General features: G+C 39.5%; 1 protein-coding gene across 1 annotated transcript; it reads left to right on the top strand.

The window, feature by feature from the left end:
- Nucleotides 1-5,765: 5,765 nt before the first annotated feature.
- Nucleotides 5,766-21,771, top strand: STARD5 (StAR related lipid transfer domain containing 5). The gene is made up of 6 exons (XM_036735667.1): nucleotides 5,766-5,917; nucleotides 6,714-6,763; nucleotides 7,238-7,370; nucleotides 8,280-8,397; nucleotides 13,477-13,570; nucleotides 18,977-21,771. Exons 1-6 carry the CDS (start codon nucleotides 5,819-5,821, stop codon nucleotides 19,122-19,124), a joined length of 642 nt encoding a protein of 213 aa, XP_036591562.1. The 5' UTR covers nucleotides 5,766-5,818; the 3' UTR covers nucleotides 19,125-21,771.
- The last annotated feature ends 329 nt before the right edge of the window (nucleotides 21,772-22,100 follow it).

A 22,100-nucleotide genomic window follows, 5' to 3' on the forward strand; every position in this document is an offset into this window, starting at 1 on the left:
TGCTTATGTAACAACAACTGGGGAATGAATGTCTAATAGGCAGTTGGTAATATGGGACTAGAATTGAGGAGATGTGTGGACTGGGTATAGATTTGGGATTCATCTGCACAGACTGGGAGATATGAGTGTCCTGCGCCAGTCATGCCTTATCTGGAGTGCTGTGTCTAGTTTAGGACCCTGCATTTTAGTATCATGAACAGGACTTCTGGCTGCTTCTCATGCTCAGATCCATTATTCTTAGAATTATGGGATTTTCTGCAAAGACTGACCAGACAAGGAGAGAAATTCTCCCTATCCCAATTATCATCTTGCCTTCTCTGCCTCTCCCTTTTCTCTGACCTTAAGACTTTTAATTCCCATTTTGAATGGCTTAGAGATAGATCATATACTTCCCAATCAGAAACTAAATTTGGCTTCTCCCTCATCCTCTTCTTCCCCTGTAGTTAATAAGGGTACTAGAGTAAGGGAAATGTGTTGGCCAAGATATTAAGCTTTTAAAGGAGAGTGAATAGAATCAGGGGAGGGGGGAATGACTTAAAGTCATATTATTATAAATTGTTTGGCTGAAGGAATTGGGGAAGTTTAACCTGAAAAAGAGGAGTTTTAGGCAGCACAAGGTAGTAGGTTTCAAGTATTTGAAGGGGAAAATAAATCAGATTTGTCTTATTTATAGAGAAGTAGATATCAACTTATTTTTTTTAAATAGGAAAAAATGATAGCTGATCAAAAACAGAATGGCTGCTTCAGAAGGCAATTAGGTCACCCATTCCTGGAAATCTTCAAATGAATAGTGAATGATCAGCTGTCACCCAAAATCTTGTCTTCTGATATCCTTTACACTGTTCAGTACTCATTTCTTGACATACATTGCAAGGTAGCTATTTGTCTCTCACTCACTATCCCTCTGAAAGACAGAACCAGAAGAAAGTGGAATAATGCTCCTTGCTCCTGAATGTCACTTTCAGACCTACCATTTTCCACCATTACTCCATCCTTTCTTCTCTTCAGTGTTTCCCACATCTTTCCACATCTTGGTGGTAGTTATACATGGACCTCCAGGTCATAATTCCTCCTCAATAAATTTAGTAGCTGCAACACAGTCTTCTCCATCCTAATCCCTGGCCATATTAGACACTTTTACCCTTCAGGCTGTTCACCTTCCTTAACTTTCAAGACTTTTATGTCAGTCAGAATCAACCATTCAAAGGTGTGGTCATGCATTAGATATCACCACCACCACTATCACTACCACTACCACTAACACTACCACCACTACCCAGCCCTAGCTCAAGAGAATCTGTCCCAGATGCCATAATTCTTAAGTGTGGTACTGACAGATACTAGAACTATTTTGAAGGATGAATCCATAGAGATGGATGAATAATCAGATGAGAATCATGAAGAAAATGGGAAAGAAGAAAGAGTAGTCAAAATCACAATAGATTTTTGTGTCAAAATGACTGCTGGTATCACCAAAAATGGAATAGCAAACCAAGACAGCAGTGTGACATTCACATGGAAATGTACAGTAGATATTTTAAGATATAGACCTGGAGCTGGGATGAGGAATTGTTTCATTCATTGTTTTGCACCCATAAGACCTAGCAATAGCACATAGTAGGAGCTTAATAAGTGCATGCTGATTTATTGGTTAGTTCATATATTTGAAACACAGAGGTGATGATAACTAAATATGAATTCTGAGGGAGAAGTGTAGAAACAAGAAAAGCATCTCAGCAGTATAAAGAAGAGAAGAGGATTATTGGAGGAACATTCATATTTAGGAAATGAGAACTGAGGAGCCACCAAAAAATGGAGAATTATTACAAAACACTTTTCACACAAATAAAGTCAGACCTAAATGATTGGAAAAATATCAGTTGCTCATGGGTAGGCCAAGCTAATATAATAAAAATGACAATTCTACCTAAATTAGTTTACTTATCCAGTGCCATACCAATCAAACTACCAAAATCATTTTATAGAGCTAGAAAAAATAATATCAAAATTCATCTGGAAGACGAAAGGTCCAGAATATCAAGGGAATTAATGAAAAGAAATGGTAGGGAAGGTGTCCTAGCCATACCAGATCTTAAATTGTATTATAAAGCAGCCATCATCAGAACTACTTGGTACTAGCTAAGAAATGGAGTGGTGAATCAGTGGAATGGGTTAGGTACACAAGACACAATAGTCAATGACTATAGTAATCTACTGTTTGATAAATCTGAAGATTCCAGCTTCTGGGATAAGAACTCACTATTTAACAAAAAACTGCTGGGAAAACTGGAAAATAGTATGGCAGAAACTAGGTGTAGACCAACATCTTACACCCTATACCAAGATAAAGCCAAAACTGGTACATGATTTAGATACTTTAAGCAAACTAGGAAAGTAAGGAATATTTTACCTGTTAGAACTATGAAGAAGGGAAGAATTTACGACCAAACAAGAGATAGAGAACATTATGAAATGCAAAATGGATGATTTTGATTACATTAAATTGAAAAGTTTTTGCACAAAGCAAATACGACCAAGATTAGAAGGCTAGCAGGAAGCTGGGAAACAATTTTTACAACCAGTATCTCTGATAAAATCCTCATTTTTCAAATATATAGAGAACTGAGTCAAATTTGTAAGAATACAAGTTATTCTCCAATTGATAAATGGTCAAAGGATATGAACAGGCAGTTTTCAGAAGAAGAAATTATAGCTATCTATAGTCATATAAAAAAATTCCCTAAATCACTATTGATTAGATAAATGCAAATCCAAACAACTCTGAAGTACCACACCACACCTATCAGATTAGTTAACATGACAAAATAGGAAAATAAGTGTTGGAGAAGATGTGGGGAAAATGGAATATTAATGCATTATTGGAAGGGTTTCGAACTGATCCAACCATTCTGGAGAGTAATTTGGAGCTAAGCCCAAATGGCTATAAAACTGTGCATACCCTTTGACCCAGCAATACTGCTTCTTGGTCTGCATCCCAAAGAGCTTGTACAAATGGGAAAAGGGCCCACATGTACAAAAATATTTATAGCAGTTCTTTTTGTGGTGACCAAGAATTGGAAATTGAGGGGATGTCTATCAATTGGGGAATGGCTTAACAAGTTATAGAATAGGACTGAAATGAAATACTATTGTGTTATAAGAAATGATGAGCAAGTGGACTTCAGAAAAACCTGGAAAGACTTACATGAATTAGTGTTGAGTGAAGTAAGCAGAACTGTTATGCCAAAATCACACAGCGAGCAAGACATGTCACAGAGTACAAATTTAAATGGAGAATTTATTAGCTGGCAGCTATCCGGGGCACAAGCAACCCAAATCAGAGCAGCCCAGAACAGAGCTCAAGGAGAGGCTTTATACGGAACTATTAATGATTAAGCAAGCAAAAAGGGTACAGAAGCCAAGGTTCAGTGGTTAATTATTTCCTTAATTTCATGAGTCAAGTCGCAAGGTCCGGGGAATGGGAACAAAGACCCTGACAGGTGTCTTTAGTTGGCATAATTCTATTTTATTGACATTACCTGAAACAGCCATGGGACCCCAGGAACATTTGTCAAACGTTTACTGGTAAGGTCCAAGTTCATTCTCCCTTATGTAATCTGGGGGGGGCGGGTTATCAGGAGTGGAGGGGCAGGGGTTTTCCTGGAACCTGTGTCTTCTGACAGGGGCTGGCTGTCAGTATTCAGCAATAACTGATTTCTCAAGTATCACAGAACCAGGAGAGTATTGTACATAGTAACAGCCACATTGTACAATGACTAACTTTCATAGACTTGGCTCTTCTCAGCAATGTAAGGATCTAAGACAATTCCAAAAGACTCATGATGGAAAATGATATCCAAATCCAGAGAAAGAACTAAGGAATCTGAATGCAGATTGCAGTATACTATTTGCTCTCTTTTTGGTTGTTGTTTTGTTTTGTTTCTTCCTTCTCATGTTTCCTTCCATTGGTCCCAATTCTTCTTTACAGCATGACTAATGTGAAAATATGTTTAATATGAATGTGTATGTAGAGCCTATATCAGATTGCATGCAGTCTTGGGAAGGCAGAAGGGGGAGAAAATTTAAAACTCAAAAGCTCATGGAAATGAATGTTGAAAACTAAAAATAATTAACCTTTTAAAAAGTTAAAAAATGGAGAATTAGTTAAAGAACTGATGGGGGACAGAGAAACCAGAATATGATGTCAGAAAACTAAGTGGGGAGGGTTTTAATTAGGAAGGGGTGATAAAGACTGCCAAATGCTGCAGAAAGTTTGAGAATCATGTCTGACACAATGCTCTTGAATTTGCTAGGCAACCGAGAGCCATTATTTCAGAGATCTAAAGGTAGAAAGTTAAGGTGGAAGTAGGTGATGACGAAATGGAAGCTGTTGAGCTGGAAAGCCTGGAAATGAAATGGAGAAAAATAGGGGTAGCCAAGTGCTAAAGTGGAGCAAAGGGAGACTTTTGACCCTTTCTTCCCACATTGGGAGAGTATCCTGTGCTCAAGTCTTCTTAGGATGCCTTAGCACTGGACCTGGAGTCAGGAGGACTTGAGTCCAAATCCGACCTCAGACACTTGACACACTTACTAGCTGTGAGACCTTGGGCAAGTCACTTAACCCCAATTGCCCTGCCTTCCCCCCTCAAAAAAAAAAAAGAAAAAAAGTCAAGGTGACTCTTGAGTGTCAAAGATTGTGCTAACAGGGAAAAAGAATCCTACCAAATTCTATCTAATCGGAAAGGTTTAGCTAGTGCTACCAGATGTCAAGGTATATGTTTTATATAAGAGGAACAGCCTTACATGAGGTAGTTGCTTTGTTCGTTTGTTTTGCCAGAGAAACTCATAAAAAACCCTCTTCGCAACCGTGGAGTGACTGACGTGAGGCGGGTGCCCATAAGGAAGAAACTCTAAAGACTAAACAGTTGCTGGAGGTAGGGAATTAAAGGGGTCAGAGAATTTTCAGCTTGAAGGAGTGCAGACCCCTTTGGCAGCCTAGCAAAGTCTAGGGACTCCTTCCTGACAGTTTTTAAACAACTGAAGGAAATGTTAAAGTTCATTTAATAGTTGTTGAAAATAAAGACGCAATTTTCCCCCCACCCAAGTAGGGGAACGATCCCCTGAAATTCTACCCGGGGAGCCCAGGAGCCCATGGATTCCAGATCTAACTCAATCAGCGACTTGCTCCCGTTTATTGGGGTCTTCAGGAGTTCAGAAGGGACAAGATCAAGAAAGCAAGTTATTTTTACATTAGGAGGGATGCATCGTCTTGTAGGCTGAGGTGATATGACGACCTATTCATTCTAGGGAGAAGGTGTTTGCAGAGTTCGGGTGAGAGTAGCATAGTGGAAAGGCCAGTCCTTTTCCAGTCTTCCTGGTAGGAAAAAGTAGAGGGTGGAGGCATGCTAAATCTAGTCCTGCCCAGCCAGAACCCTAGCCTAGTTTAACTCAGCTAAGCTCTCCGACACATCCCTGAAGCGGGGATTCGCTCCGCCTATCTCGCCAAGGGCGTCTCCCGACCTTTACGAAGCAGGGCAGCCCTAGGCGCCTCCTTTCCAAAGCCAAGCAGAACTGGATTCTACAAAAACCAGAGACCAGGAAGCAATGAAAGAAAACCAGACCTCATTGGACAGACCGCGTGAGGCCTTGCCTCGAAGGGCCGACAGGGAAATGGGAGGGACGGTCCCCAAGAATGGGGATTCTCAGACCAATCCGTGCGGCGGGGGCGGGTCTAGGCCCGACTCCTCCCCACCTGGTGAGGACTGTCTGCTTCGGGTGTACCTGCTTCGGTAACGCCGGGCTAACTTCGCTTCTCACCATGGACCCAGCCCAGGCAGCTGAGGTGGCCGGGATAGTGGCTGAGAAAATGCTGCTCTACCGAAGGGACGAAAGTGGATGGAAGACGTGTCGGAGCGGAGTGAGTCATGGGCCCCAGGGGGGACCGAACAGTCGGACTAGGGGAGGCACCGCCGAGGACTTGGGCTCGTCTTTTTCACCTACCTGCACCAGGATGATGCAGTGCCTCTTCACTCAAAGTCCACGTCTCCTTGAGGGACACCGTGCTCTGGGCCCCTTCTCATCAACACCCTATTCGTTTCCCCCACCTCCTTTCCGGGCCTATGCCCTCATCTCCTAGCTTAGTACTACTTCTAGGCTGCTCTCCTTACACCCAGAACAAAGGACCTTCTCTTACTCAGCCCAGACTTTCGATCCGTCTACTTCATGACGCCTCCGTACCCCGACAAGACCCCTCAGCACACCACACACTCCCCACCTTACTCAGTCGCACAATCACTGCCCCACATGAGTCGCGTCATACCTGACAATTTCCCAGAGTTCTGATGTCCTCTGTCCCCCACTGGAATCTCAGAACTCGAAACTGCTCTAGATGAATCAAGCTGAAAATTCAGAACTCCCACATAAAAGAGGATTTTATTTTCAGAAACTATAAACAAAAATTTCCATTCAGTAAATATTAACGAATTACCTACAATGAGCTAGACAGGGGAGATATAAAGATAGGTAGGTTATGATTATGTTTCCCTGAAAACACACGTGTTAAGTAAACTTTTACTTCCTTGAAAATCTGAATTTTAATAGAGGCTCTAAATTGTGTAAACTTTTTTTATTTTTGTAAAGCGCCTGAAGGTTTTAAGTCAGATTGAGACTTCCTCCTTAAGTGTTTTTCTCTTTCCCAATAATTTTGTTAACAGAAAGGAGTTACAATTTCTTGGAGGCCTTCCACGGAGTTTCCTGGGAACCTGTAAGTCAATGTGTTTCTTTAAACTATAGAAAATGTTGAATCTTTCTTGACAAAATCCTGCACACTTACTAAATGCCATAGTATATATAGTACAAGGGCCCATTGAGGTCAGTCCATCAGGATTATTTTTCTGGGAAATATAATCTCTTATTTTGAAACAAATCATTTTCATCAAATCGAATTGGAATGTGGAGACACAGATATATTATATACGGGCATAAGAGGAGGTGGGCTGATGAGCTTTGGTTTCCTCTTTTGGATTTATTGTTCAGTGATTCATTAATTCAAGAAACATTAAATGCATTATTAAGAAACATTTATTAATGAACACAATACTGGGAGTGCAAAGACAATGACAATGGCTTTTCTGTTATACCCTCACACACACACACACGCGCGCACACAATACACGGTTTCTCTACAGATGAGCTATAATACCTCTGTGCCAATTTTCCTCCCCCCTACCCCACATAGGTACAAAGGAGAAGGAATAATAAAAGGCACTCCTGAAGAAGTGTGGAAATTCCTAGCACCAGTGGATAATGGATTACGGGCAAAATGGGATGAGAATGTGAAAGACTTTCAAGTTCTTGAATTGATCAAAGATGTAAGTCCTTCCCAGACTCTTAAGTCAGAGACAAGTGGCTAATCTGCATCAGTGAAGGGAATTTCCACACCAGGATTTCCTCACAGGAGTGAAATTATAGGCCCAGACCACATAATAATTTAAAATAATTATTACCTCTTTAGATATTGGTTATACCATGTTATAGTGATATCACTTAGAAGGAAGAAAAATAGCAAGCATTTAAGGTTTGCAGAGTGTGTTTCAGATAAAATCTCATTTTGTCTTCATCACAACCCTGAGAGGTAGGTACTGGTATCATCCTCATTTTACAGATGAAAAACTGAGGCCGGCAAAGGTTAAATGACTTACCCAGGGTCACAGAGCTAGTAAGTGACTGAGGCTCAGGTCTGACTCAGGTCTTCCTGAATCCAGGTTCATGGCTATCTAGTAGGCTTCACTGAAATAGAATTAAGGATAGGATCCTTTTAAAAGTGATGTCACCCCATCTTGCATAATAGTAGAAGAACTAGGCTGATCAGAAGCCAATGGGAAATAACAGAGCTTCAAATTGTAAAGAGATAGCACAGTGTAATAGAAAGATGATAGACCACTTACTGGGCTATGACCATGGGTACTTCACGTAACCTCTCTGATCCTTAGTTTTTTCATCTGTAAAAACTAATATGATATTCCTACCTTTCTTATCCTTGTCTGATGACCAATGATTTTGACTAAAATTAAGTGTCCAAGAAAAAAATATTAATACTGTACTCTGTATTTAGGCACCAGTCTGCCAGAATAAATTTTATTTAATTTAACCTTGATAAAACAATATCCCAGCCAGTTATAGCTTGGAAAGACAGATGTCCAAAATTGCAGAGTCCCTCACACCCTGAAACAAAAATCTGTCCTAGAATATTTCAAGTATATATTTTTTAAATTTGACAGGATCTTTCCATAACTAGAACAATCACACCATCAGCTGCAATGAAACTCATTTCTCCTAGAGATTTTGTGGACCTGGTACTAATCAAGAAATATGATGATGGGACTATAACTTCTAATGGTGAGCTATGACTCTGTGTCTCTTTTTCATTTCAACGTGTGTGTGTGTGTGTGTTGACTATCAAATGCAATGATTCTGAAGAAAGTGGGCCACTTGGAAAATATTAGCTTGTGTTGCCTGGGTCCTCACCACTGCACAGCTGTCTTTAGGGAGGGGAAGGGGGGACTTCCTATTTCCTTTATACCAACTGTTTCCAACCTTCTCTTTTCTTCTTCCACCCCTACTTCATTCCATCACATCCCACTGCTCTCTAAGCAGATGACATCCCTTATTGTTCTTTTAAGTTACCAAAGAGAATAAGTTCTATGTGGCCTTCCTAGTCCATATTTTGGCTTAGATCCTTTTGTAGGGACCCCTTCTCCTAAGTGGGGGTGGGGGGAAGGAAGATTCCTGTCAGAGAAATCAGAGAATTGCATTTCTGATTTGGGAGTTTACTTTTATTTTTAGTCCATGATCTCAGTTTAGTCAGTTCTTTAAGTTTAAAAACCTTATAGAACTGATATTTTTCATGAAGCCAAAAACAAATTTGTATAATTCTGAATTTATTAGAGACTAAGACAGAAGTAGCTAATAATGAGTAGCATAAACTTGTAACAATGAGTAGCATAAAATGATGTAGCATTGTAATGGCAATGCTATTTTTTGTTTTGGAGTGCTTCAGCACTAAGGCAATCAAGTGCCTTTGAGTCTTGCCTTTGTTTCAATCAAGAGTCTTTGATTGAATTGGGAGTCTTGGAGGACCTGTTTAACTCACAAGAAAGCCTAGTTCACATGGGTTTGAGCCATATGGTTGTGACGCCCTCTGACCCTGAAGAAGTGTAGGCATACTCTGAGGTTAGCATTTTTCTTGGGACTCACTCATTGGAAGAGTGTTGGTGTGGAGACTCTGGGTAGCTGTTAAGGAGGCCCCCCCCTTCCAGCTTTGAAAACTCAGATGTTGGTGCTTCTCTCTCTAGTAACTATGTATGTATAGTTTTTGGTCAGACAGCTAAAAGTCTGTCTATTGATTTGTGTTATTTGCTCTGTTTATATTTTCTCTGTTTGTATTTGCTCTGAAGTTCAGGGTGCTGACTTTTTTGCCTGAAATGAGTGAATGATATGTGTATGTTTAATTAAAGTGAGATTATAAACCCTTTAAAGTTGCTTTCCTTAGAAAAGCAGATCAAAGAATCTGTGGTAGCAGCCCTCCTGTGTGCTGGTGTTATTGGTCTTACATAGCCACAGTAGCTTCAAGTAACAGTGTTGTTACAAGCATGAACCCTGCAAGAACGCAACACCTCTTATCTCCTGTTTTTCCTAGTGAACTTCCTTGTAGATTATATCTTCTGCCTTGTACCATTTTGCTTCTGCATTGTCTAGAGTCTGTATCCCCCACCCTATTTCTACTCCCATCCTGTGGTCCCCAGAGCCATAACACCAAAGACACATTGCACACCGTAGACAGAAATCTGTGGTTGACACCAGAGAACATGAGAACCTTACGTTGGACTTGTTGCCATCGGGTCAAATTTATATCAGCTATACAGATTTGCAGTTATCTCAGAGTTAAAAGTGTCTTTATTCTACTATTTCTTTGCTTCTGCTGTTTCTTTAGATGGCTCATGAGGCCCAGAAGGAAACCCTGAGGGCTTTGCTTTTCTAGCATTAGGTGTTTACCCTGAAGGCCCAAGCTGGAAATTATTTCTGTATCATCTAATACAGCTCTTTATCCATTTTGAAGGTGGTTTGATTTAGACATCAACGGATCTTCATTCAGAGGACCTGGGAGCAAAACCTGGTTTTATTGTTTACTACTTGTGTGATTTGGGACAAGTCACTCCACCTCTCTTGGCCTCAATTATCTCATCTTTAAAATGAGGAGATGGAGGCAGCAGGGAGAAGGGAACAAGCATTTATTAAGCACCTACTATGTGCTAGGCACTGTGCTAAGCACTTTGCAGATATTATTTCTTTTGATCCTCACAATAACCCTGTAAAGAAGGTACTATCATTATCCCCATTTCCCAGTTGAGGAAACTGAGACAGACAGAGGTTAAGTTAGTTTCCTAGGGTCACATAACTAGTAGTCTGTGTCTGAGGCCAAATTTCAATTCAAGTCTTTCTGACTCTAGGCCTTGGGTTCTAACCACTACTCCTCCTAAGTTACTTCTAGATGACATCGCTAATATCTCTTTCAATTCTATGATCCTATCATGTCTTCAAATTAGAATTTCTAATATATTATTTGTGTACTTATCTAGTCCTCCACGAATTCCTATTCTGGGACCTTTTCATTCACTGAAAGTGATGTGAACTATTGAAGATTGTGCTGGAAGAACATAAGTTCTGGCAGTTCTATTATGCTAGAAAAAGCCTAGAAAAGCATCTCTGCACCCTCTGCTTCTTCACAGAAATGGAGAAGTATGAGCAAAGAACACTATGTGTAATTTCAAAATTTTTTAATATGTTGGCTAATTTTGCTAAACTTTTTTTTTCTTCTCTTTTATTCTTATTATAAAGATTCCTCTTTAGGAGAAAATCTTCTCTGTAGACCTAGATCTAGAAAAAAAAAATCTCCTCTCTAGGAGAAGGAAAAGGGGTATATTGGAAAATGTAGGTGACATAAAAGCCAAAAATACTAATCATTGAAAAAATAAAAAATAAACCTTCTTAAGACCAGCCTAAGCATGAAGAGATTCACCACTTAAAGACTGGCCACTAACTGATGAGTTCTTAGACCATCAAAACCCATGAAACAAATAAAGATATAAAATGGAACTCAGTCCCACTTTATCCCCTTTCAGTTCTACAGTGAAGGCCGCAAAATAAAAGAAGGTGGGTACAGAAGTGCTAAGATTCACAGTTTTAAGACCATCTCTAAACATTTAACTAGCTGTTTGTTTTCCAAATCTTCATGCAATGCCTCAGGGGACATATTATTGGGAGAATATTAAGATTCTCACTATAAATGATGTTAAAGCAGAAAGAGCATGGGCTCTGTAGTCAGAGTCGATGGATTGAACTCTGATCTCTGATACTTACCACTTGTGTGATCTTGGTGAAGTCTCTTAACCTCAGTAAGTTTCAGTTAACTCACCTTTATAATGAAGGGGCAGGTCTTAAGGATGTCTGAGGTCTTTTCCAGCCTTAAGTCTATGATCCAACGATCCAGAAAAAAAGAGGAAATCATAGCTAAATGGAAGGCTCTCCTTGGAAATCCCAACCCTCAAAAAAAAAATCCTTTTTCCCCCACCTCAGGGGAGGCTTCCCTTTCACAGGTTGTCTTGAAGCAAAGACTAGACAGACAGTAGCTATGTTGCAGAGAGGGGTTCTTATTCAGAAATGCATTGGACTAAGTGAACTCTGAGGTTTTTCACATCTCTGATATGAGTTGCTTTTATCAGGATTCAAAGATAAAAGAAATATCATTTCATGGGACGTGTATTGCAATGCTCATGGTATATATTTGTGGAAGAAAAACGACAACAAAACCCCACTGTTTTGTTTAAAAAACACAAACAAGTGAGCATTTGATTCAACAGCATAAAATGCTGCTTTGGAGACTTTGCTACAAGAACCTCTCACACTAGTATGATTATAGAGATAGAAATCACTTTGTTGGCACCTTTGGTTATTAGTATTGAAGGAATCATTAAACTGGGATATTCGAGAGTGTTTGTTCCTGTCATGGAGGACCTTCCAGGCAAAAGTTCAAAGGAAAGAGTGCTTCCCTCAAGGTGCTAAAAATCCCCCAGACGGTGTATGTGTTTGCAGAGGACATTGTGCTGGCTGCAATAAGCCCAGAACAACCTGTCAATGAGATTCCCTAATCAATTCATTTTCACACCATTAATTCACACCTTTTCTGTGTTAGGCAGTATTCTGGGTGCTTTTGAAAATGAAACCCTCCCTGGCCTTAAAAAACTCACACTCTTCTGAGTAGATGCAACACATACCAGGAGAAGTCAATATGCACACAAAATAAATGCAAAGTAACCTAAGGGGTGGGGTGGGAGCGTAGAAAGGACTGACAACTGAGGGAATCAGAAAAGTGGTCTTTTTAGCAGGTTTCACTTGAGCTTCCTCAAGAGCCATGTATTTCAAGGAGTGAAGGTATGCAGGGAAAACCTCTCAGACACAGGAGAGAGCACTGAGGCATGGAGTGAAGTGCTATGTATAGAGAACATCAGGGAGGTTGAAAAGCTAGTATGTAGGGGGGGATAATAGGAAATTGATCTGTAAAGATGGGTTAGGGCCAAATTATGAAAAACCTTCAGTGCCAAACAGAAATGCTAATGTTTTGTCCTAGAGGCAATCAGAAACCACCAGAGCTACTTTACTGACATAAATCAATGAATAAATATTTATTAAGTGCCTATTATGTACCTGGTATTGTGCTAGGCTATGGGCATACAAGAAGAGGCGAAAGACAGTCCCTTGCCTCAAGAATCTTAAAATCTAATGGAGGTGACAACATTCAAACTAGTATATATACAGGATACTGGAAGTAAGGGGTAGAGGGATTAAAGGTCTTGGTGAAGACAAAGAATAAGTCTAAGAGGAATAAAGTATAGGGAGAGATGGAATGATAGGAGATTGTTATCCAATAAAGGCATTTCAGAGCTCTTATGGAGGTTGAACTATTCAGGGTGATAACAAGAGCACAGAGTCAGAAGCTCTGCTCTGACCCCTTACTACCTGTGTGACTTTGAACAAGTCACTTGCCAGCTCTGGCTCAAGTTTCCTCAGCTATAAGAGGGTCTTCAAAACTCCTTTTGGTTCTACTGTCTCCTATATGCAGATAATTGCTAAAAGTTCTTCCAGCGCTCAGGATCTATGCTTCTGTACACATTGTAGGAATCTAATCTGATAACAGATACTGGTACTTGACATTCTCATTCTCTTTCCTTCCCATACCTGTGTCCTGAAATTTCCTTTCTATGACATACTGTTCAGGTTGATGCAGATTGGTCCTGGGCAGCCCGCTATGTTCCTGCTTCTCTTGACCCCCTTCCTGTGGCATCCCATACAGTAAGTCTTCTGAATATCCTGCATGCCAAGTCAAGGTCAGTGACTGCTTCTCTGTTCTTTGTTTTCTAGCTACCTACGTGGACTATCCACCTTGTCCTCCACAATCAGGTTACGTGAGAGGGTTTAATCATCCCTGTGGTTGCTTTTGTGAACCTGTTCCAGGGTAAGAAGAAATCTGTTGTCTTTTATGCATAAACTGACTCCACCCGTTTTCCATCCATATATATGTATGTATGTGTTTGTATACATAGTGTGTGTGTGTGTGTGTGTTGGGGGAGGAAGTATAATGAACACATGCACACATGGACATATAGTTGGGGTGAAATGGTAGTTATATATTAAAATTGGCAAAATGAAGAGATTTTTTCAAATATGAAGCCAGGATCCACTTTGGAAATTTGGGTTATATTACTCAAAACAAGTGAGCAAACAACTCCCATTTATACAGTGCTTTAAGGTTTACAAAATACTTTCTTTGTGGCAGTCTAGAATGTTGGTAATTTTGGACAGGACCTGTGATTTCAATGGTGTAAGAAATAATTTGTAAACTGAAAGCCAATTAACAACTTACCACTGTTGTATATTTCTATCACCTATAATTTTTAAGGAATTGAGGCAAAAAGAAGTTAAAGAATACATCCAGTCAGTGGTAAAACTAGTACTAAAAATGAGGCCCCTTCATTCCGAATCTAGGTCACTTTTCTTTAACTAAACCTTTATCAGTTGATTTCAGGTTGCTTGTTATGGTGAGTAAAAGATGAAATGACTGAGGGAACATAGGTTTGAGTTTCTGAGCATATCAATTTATTAATCAGTGCATGCCAGTTATATAACAAATCGGGACCAGTGGCCTCCCTCAACCTTTATCACAGGATAGATTTTATATGTATTAAAAACAATTACTCAAATAAGACTAATTAATTAAAATAAAACAATTAACCAGGCTACAAAACTAGGTAATTTTATTTCTAATTGGAGGAAAGATTAGGGACTTTCCAAGTTGGGAGAAGGAGAACAAACAGGTACAATTCCCTGAAATCAGAAAAAAAGGAGTATCCTACTCCTCTTAAGTGATTGTATTCAATCAAAGGAACGTGGAAATGATAGCTGATTGACCAGGAAGGGGCCAGTTTTCAGATAAGACATTTGGGTTACTTGAGGTATATAATTGTGAGAACTCCTTGCATCAATCTTCAGATCTTACTGGGTTTCTGGTCAGCATAATCTAGGTCCTTAATTAGGGGGTCTCAAAGCAGCAGGGAGAGATGGTCCAGCCTCCCAGCAATGAAGGGCCACATTCAAACAATGCAATAAAGTTTTCTGACAATTCCCACAATTGAATAGTGTTCTCACATGACAGAAATTAGACTAGATCCACAACTGAATAGAAAGGGAAATGGGCTAGCTCTAGAACTGAATCACGAGATAAGATGAGTCAGTGTGGTTCACCCAGTTCTCACTACCACTTTCTGTTCTAATTCCCTTACTGCTCAATCCAAGCCCTGCCCATAAGGCTGTGCCAGATAGCACACCCACAGATGTTTGTTGACTAAACTCTGCAGTGCTTGTTTACTTGAGGAAGAGGAGGAGGGAAGGATTTATAGGAACATAGATTTATAACTGAAAAGGACGTTAAAAGTGACCCCCTCATTTTACATATGAGAAATCTGAGACCTGATCTGCCCAAGGTCACCCGGCTAGAAAGCAACAGAACTGAACTGTGAATCTGGATCCTTTGACTCCAAAGCCAAGGGTGAATGTGTCTATACTCCATTTTTATATGTGTAAGCTACTTCCCCGGTTTTGATGAGGTTTTTTTTTTTGGTTGTAGGATTTCGATTTGGTTTGTTTGTTTTTTTGGTGAGGTAATGGGAGTCAAGTGACTTGCCCAGGGTCACACAACTAGTAAGTGTCAAGTGTCTGAGGCTGGATTTGAACTCAGGTCCTCCTAACTCTAGGGCCAGTGCTCTATCCACTTCACCACCTAGCTGCCCCTAGGATTTCAATTTGGAAGGACGTGAGGGGTCATCTAGTCCAGCCATCCCACTTTAAGATAAGAAGACTGAGGCCATGAGAAGTAAAAAAAAAAAAAAAAAAAAAAGGGCCTGGTTTCAAATCCACATCTTCTGACTCTTAATCCATTGTTATTTCCACCCCACCATGCTGTGTTTGTATGTGCATCTAAGGAACCAATAACACATTCAGCACAACTGTCTTTAGAAGTGCCAATTAAAAGTAGTTTTACAAATATACAGCTAGACAGTTATAAACTTCAAAGATATCATAGCTGCCATCGCACATGGTGTGGTAGAAAGAGCCCTAGATGAGAAGCGAGGAGAGCTGGGTTCTAATTCTAACTCTGCCACTACCAAGGTATGGGATCTCTTGGCAGGTTGCTTCATCTGTTTCCTTAGCTGTGAAATAGAGGGGAAGAGTGTTTGCACTCAATAACCTGTGAGGTCTTTTGAAGCTCCAGTGCCTACAATGCATGGGCAACTAGGTGGCACAGTAGATAGAGTGCCAGGCCTAGAGTCAGAAAAACTCATCTTCATGAGTTTAAATCCAACCTCAGACACTTATTAACTGTGTGACCCTGGGCAAGTCACTTAACCCTGTTTGCTCTAGTTTCCTCATCTGTAAAATGAGCTGGAGAAGGAAGTGACAAACCATTCCAGTAGCTTAAATACCAGATGGGGTCACAAAGAGTTGGACATGACTAAAGCAAAACTGAACAATGCCTAAAACAGGGACAATTTTGTTTGTTTCTTTGTTTTACTGATTACAAGAACTTCTCAAGGTCATAGACTTGAGCTCAGGGCTACCATTTCATGCTTTCCTCTCTTTTGACACACAGGATTGTGTTGGCTGGGGTTTCATGCCTTTCACAGCTTTTATTCTTAGGAGCTATAGAGTTTGGAGAGCCACAGAAGGAAGACAGAACTTTTCCTGGATGTAGGCATTCAATGAATGCGTTTGTTTGACTTATTTTGCACATATTATTGCACATATAAGGTCTTTCTTTTAAAGACCTTAGAATATTTTTGTGTATCTTTATCCAGTAACAATATTTCACTTCTATAGTGCATTAATATTTACAAAGAAGTTTCCCAAGGCCCTGTAGTAATTTTAAGTAGAGAAGGAAAGTGAAATGGAATGATTTCCCCAGACTCCCACAGGAGCAAAGTCAGGATTTGAGCCTCATCTCCTAGCTTCAAGACCCACTGCAGGGATAATTCCCATTTTGCCAATGGAGAATTTGAGTCCTAGAAAGGCCAGATGGACCTGGTTTTGACTTCTTTCTCCTTCCCCTCCCCGCCCCCAAACATCTGATAACAGTATCATGAGCTAGAATCTGCAAAATGCATGAACCATTCTCTGGAATCCATAGGAGAGCCATGAACTTTTTCTCTTCACCAAAACCCCACTTAGGGCATCTTTTGACACAACCCATGAGTCACACAGTGAAATATATCCTTTATTATGACTTCTTTGTAAAGTATTTTTGATAATTCACTAGTTCCCTTAAAGAAGTTTAACAAGATGTCAAACCTGACATCTTGCTCCTTGTATTCCACATTCACTCACAATGTAAATGAGAAGGATATCTGGTCCACTGCTGACAGTTCATACCCAATGGTGAAAGACTATTTGAGATGTCCATCCCCATCATCATCAAACATTAATCACCTACAGTGTGCAGGGCACTTGGCCAGGGGCTAAGGATGCATAATCCCTGCCCTCAGGGGGCTTATGATCTAGTTGGAAAGTATGAATTACATTGAAAATCCAACAGCTCCTGCTGCCTCCTACTCATTTGTCATCTGTGTGAGCTTGGTCAAATCATTGAATCTCTCAAATCTCTTCTGTCTCTTAAGAACTGAAGATGTTCTCAAAAGCTATTCATGATTTCCATACTAGAAAGATATCATTTTGAAGTAGAATGAAATATTGAATATGATTCTCAATGGGATAACTAAGATGTATTCACTCAATTACATTTTTGATGAGATAGTCTTAGTCAAGTCAGTATGTATTCAGTATGTTGTGTCTTGTTTTTTATTTGACTGACTTAGTCTTTAGTGGTTTTTTATTTGACTTATTTAGACATATAAACCTCAAAAAAATGTTGAAGCCTTATACCCTCTTCCTCTTCAATTAAATTCAGCAAACATTTGTCAAATATGCTAAAAAAAATTAGGCACATAAAGACATAAACAAAAAAACAACCCCTTCCCTCAAGGAGCTTTCATTTTACTTGGGATACAACATTAGAACAGATAAATAAATACAAGATAATTTAAGAAGGGCAAAAGCAGTGTGTAGGGAGATTAAGAAAGGCATGCTAAAGAAGGAGGTCCCTGGGTTGGGCCTTCAGGGTAAAGCATACAAGGGGCAAAGGTGAGTAGGCAATATGTTCCAAACGTAAGAGACAAGGTATGGAAGAGACATGTATGTCACCACTGGAGGCCATGCTTCCTTGGTGACAAGGTGTTTATAGATGAAAATACAGATCTATAGGACCTTATTCCAGTCTGTTCACACCCTATTATACCTTTTACCTACTCAAGTTCCCCATGAGTACCTGTGAGTGGGTAGATAATTGTTGCTACTCGCAAATCAAATCAAAGCCATATTCTTGGTCAACATGTAGAAGTCCCCTTCTGCCCTGTGGATTGCTGTAAGAACACACATACTACTGTGAGAGCAGTAGTTCAGAAGGTGAAGAACAAGGTAGTGAAGGTGACAATTGGGAGGGTGTCATTCGAGTTTTCCAATTACAGCATGCTTACACAGTGACCCCTGGTATTTAGGTGCAGGATCAATAATGTATCTCCAATAAAGAATTTTGTTGAAGAAGACAAGACCAGCCATGTCTGCATTAGGCATTATGATTATTCTACTGAACTATTTCCTATCTGCCTATTTGGACCCCATGAACAAAACATAATTTCACATATGAAATGTGTTGTTTGCTTTTTTGAACCCTTACTGTAAATTTTCAGAAGAGTAATTACATAAGTAATTAATGCTTTTAGAAGTCTCTGACTTCTGAAATATCTGACCTTCAGTCCATTTCCTGGAGCTGAAGTACCTAGTTTGATTTATGATTACTGATGATCTTATAAACAGCTGAATTAGGGTTGGGGAGTTAGGCAGGAGAAGAAAAGGGAGTTACAAGGAATTGGAGAAAGTGAGGAGGTAGACCTTACAGATTTCTTTTAATATTTCTTTAAATTATTTTCATGGGGTAGAGGGATTAGTTTTATTCTCTATAGCACCAAATGCTAGAATGAAGATCGATGAGAAAAAATTAAAATTTCAGTTTTACAATTTGGTAGGACTTCCTAAGAATTTGAGTTAACTAAAAATAGAGTGGGGTGCTTTGTGAGATAGTGAAGTATTTAAGAAGAGGTTGTATAACAGCATGTCCAAGATGTTATGTGTTTGGACTAGATGACCTCTTCAGCTTACTTCCAAAGTAAGGTTCTATAATTCAGTACCACACCCTATATTGCTCTTGCATATACATCTATAGGATAATGACATAATTTGTTTGTTGATTTCACAGGGAACCAAACAAGACCCATGTTGTCAGTTTCTTTCAGACTGACCTCAGTGGCTACCTTCCCCAGAATGTGGTGAACTCCTTTTTCCCTCACAGTATGGCTGAATTTTACAATAATCTTCAAAAAGCAGTGAACAAACTTCAAGAATGACATTCTTCCCCATGGAAAAACATCCTGTTTAATCTGTTCAGAGACAGGAGTTGCTGGGACACAAGTGATATGGTGGACAGCAGAACTCTGATTGGGGTTTGCATTCTAAAAACAAACAAATAAGCAAAATAAAACAGGAGGAAGAAGACAAAGACACCAGCCACTGACATATTTCCTTTCCTCCTCCACCTTCTCCATGGCTTTCATCAAAAAAAAAAGAAGAAGAAAAGAAAAGGAACCAGATTTTGTAAAGTCATTTAATGGATAAGATACTTATCTTTGGCTTTACTGGCATTTAGTTAGGGATGATTCCTGCATAGTCTTATGGAAGTAGTTTTGGATTTTGAATTAGAGGACATGGGTTCAAACCCTGTTTTTGCCACTTACTATCTGTGTGATATTTTGCATCACTTAGCCCCTCTGGGTATTAGTTTCCTCGTCTATAAAATAAGGGGATTGGGCGAGATGATATTTAAGATCTCTTCCAGTTCTAAATGAATGATCCTAAGGGTCAAGTCTAGCAGAATTTCACACTTCAGTGATAATTGTTTTAATCAGGTTATTTTCCTATGTACTGAAGAAATAGAAATTTTGACTAAGATAGCCAAGTTATTTGGGAATATAAGGCACAATGCAGTAAGACAGACCCTACTTTGGTATACAAGGGGGAACCAAACATAAAATCTACGTGATTTTCAAATTTACTTGGATCCTGCTGTTAGAAACAGATCTTTAGATTTTTGTGTGCAGTGCTTATATTGCTAGCCCTTTCCTCCTTGTATTTTAGTTGGTTCTTCTTCCCATTTGTACTTACCCTATATCTCTGCTTTTTTGAACCTTAAGAGGCCTCCGTGATATCCTTGAAAGAGCACTGAATCTAGTCATCTCTGAGGCCATAGCTTCTCTACCTCACTGAGAATCCATTTTCTCATTGGAAAAATAGGAATAATAATACCTGGTTCAATTTAAAGATGTAATGAGAATGTATTTGCAAAGTACTTTACAACCTTGAGGCTCTCTACGTATAAGATAGTATTTTATTGTCTTTTTTTTGTCCAAATCTCCAGTTTGGCAAGATCTAGTACAACTCTCCCTGGAGCATGAGTCCTCTTGGCAGCTAATGATCAATCATTCCCTTCTTGAACCACCTTTGAGGCAGGTAACTCATTATCAGAGGAAGCCCTTTCTATTTCTGAGTAGCTCTAATTGTGAAAAAGTTCGGTGGGTTGGTTTTTATTTGTTTTTTTGTTTGTTTGTTTACTCTGTGCTGAATTTTGACTTTCAGCAACTTTGGAATTTTCTTCTGATCTTCCAAGGAAACAGTTCTATCCCATGTCTCACATTTTTTTGTCATCTACAAACTTTATCAATCCACTCATTCTTTTACCCATTGACAACTTCTGCAGAAAGTTACTTATTTTTAATTGACTGATCCCAACATATTATTATCCATTATTTGAGTCTCGGCCTAATTGTGCAACCCCTGAAGAGTTGTGTGATCTGGGTCATATTTATAAGATGTTTCTGTTAAAATACAGTCTCAGCTGAACTTGAAAATTGATTACAAAGTGTTATTTTATTCACATGAATACCTGGTCCATAAAATTAAATCCTGCTTCATAGACTATGAGACTATGACTAAATAGTCATTTCATATGAGGATATTGCTTAAAATGGAGAAGAGAGACTTAAGGGTGGTGGAGTATAATAGCCATCTTCACTTATTTCAAGGTGTGGCACATGGAGGAGGGTTTAGACTCATTCAGCATGCACCAGAAAACAGAAGTAATTGTCCCAATAGATAGAAGTTGCAAAAAGGCAAAACTTATTAACAATTAGAACTGCCCAAAGATGGAACAGGATGCCCTAGGAAGTACTGTGCTCCACTAGATGGCTTTAAGCACAAGCTGGATGCCCACTTAGACTATGTTGGAGGGAGAATTCTTGTTCAGGTTTGGAGTGGACTAGGTATGACCTCTGAGGAACCTTTCAACCAAGAGTCTGTGATATAAAATTTAGGTTAAAAAGGAATAAAGACTGGACTTGTGATTTCATTGATATGGGGAACTTCTCGGTGAGAAAATAACCCTTACCAATAAAATCCACTACTTCTTGGCCATTTATAGTCTCAAGAGAGTTGCCTAGAGCACTGAGAGGTTAAGTGAATCGTCCAGGGTTATATGCCACAGGCAGAACTTGAACCCAGGTCTTGCTGGTTTTAATGCCAGCTCTCTGTAAATTATGCCACACTGCCTCTTTGGCTAAGTAACAAAGCAATATTCCAAATCATGATATGCCTATTATCTAGAGGAGTGGGTATATAAGGTGGGGAGGGTTTAATGTAACTGGTGTGTTTCCTAACTAGTTGGTCTAATCAGGATGGAAACAGATTAAGAGTATTATTAACCTTGCTGAGGGGGATAGGCTGGAAAAACCATGTGGACTGAAGAAACTTGGTCTGACTCAGTGTGCATCTGTAACATAGCTCAAGTCTTTCACTTTTGTTCTAATGAGCTGAGAGTTGAATGATCATCTTCCTTTTCCCATGTCGTCACTAGAAAGTTCTTAATCTAAGCATTTCTAGGGACAAGACCATGGGTAACTGTGGAAGCTGATGTTTGCACCATTAAAATTTTGTTTTTGTTCATTGTGACTCTGTATTTTTTCTTTCATTAGCATTGTAGTCAACCATGGAGGAATCACTGAAGCACAAATCCCTGGGGCACTCCACTGGAGACTTCTCTCCAGGCTGACGTCAAATTATGAATCTTTGCATTTGAGTTCCCATTTGAAACCCATCTAAAACTGTTCTATCACTTAACTGACATTTCTTCATTCAATCCACAAGGAAAGCATGAAAAACAGGATCAGATGTTGGACAGGAATGGAAACAAGAGCTTCCTGTCTATCAATTTAGCTAAGTCATGAATGACAGGCTCAGAGATTGTTTAGTAACCCTGTTTGTAGTAAACCAAA

The sequence above is a fragment of the Trichosurus vulpecula genome, chromosome 8, assembly GCF_011100635.1.
Source record: "Trichosurus vulpecula isolate mTriVul1 chromosome 8, mTriVul1.pri, whole genome shotgun sequence".
NCBI classification, from domain to species: Eukaryota; Metazoa; Chordata; class Mammalia; order Diprotodontia; family Phalangeridae; genus Trichosurus; species Trichosurus vulpecula.

Bases quoted from the DNA above. Each gene is read 5' to 3' on its own strand.
- STARD5 (XM_036735667.1), top strand. From the start codon at position 5,819: ATGGACCCAGCCCAGGCAGCTGAGGTGGCCGGGATAGTGGCTGAGAAA. The intron at 5,918-6,713 runs GTGAGTCATGGG...TTTTGTTAACAG, and splicing joins GGAAGACGTGTCGGAGCGGA to AAAGGAGTTACAATTTCTTG. The intron at 8,398-13,476 runs GTGAGCTATGAC...TTTGTTTTCTAG, and splicing joins TGGGACTATAACTTCTAATG to CTACCTACGTGGACTATCCA.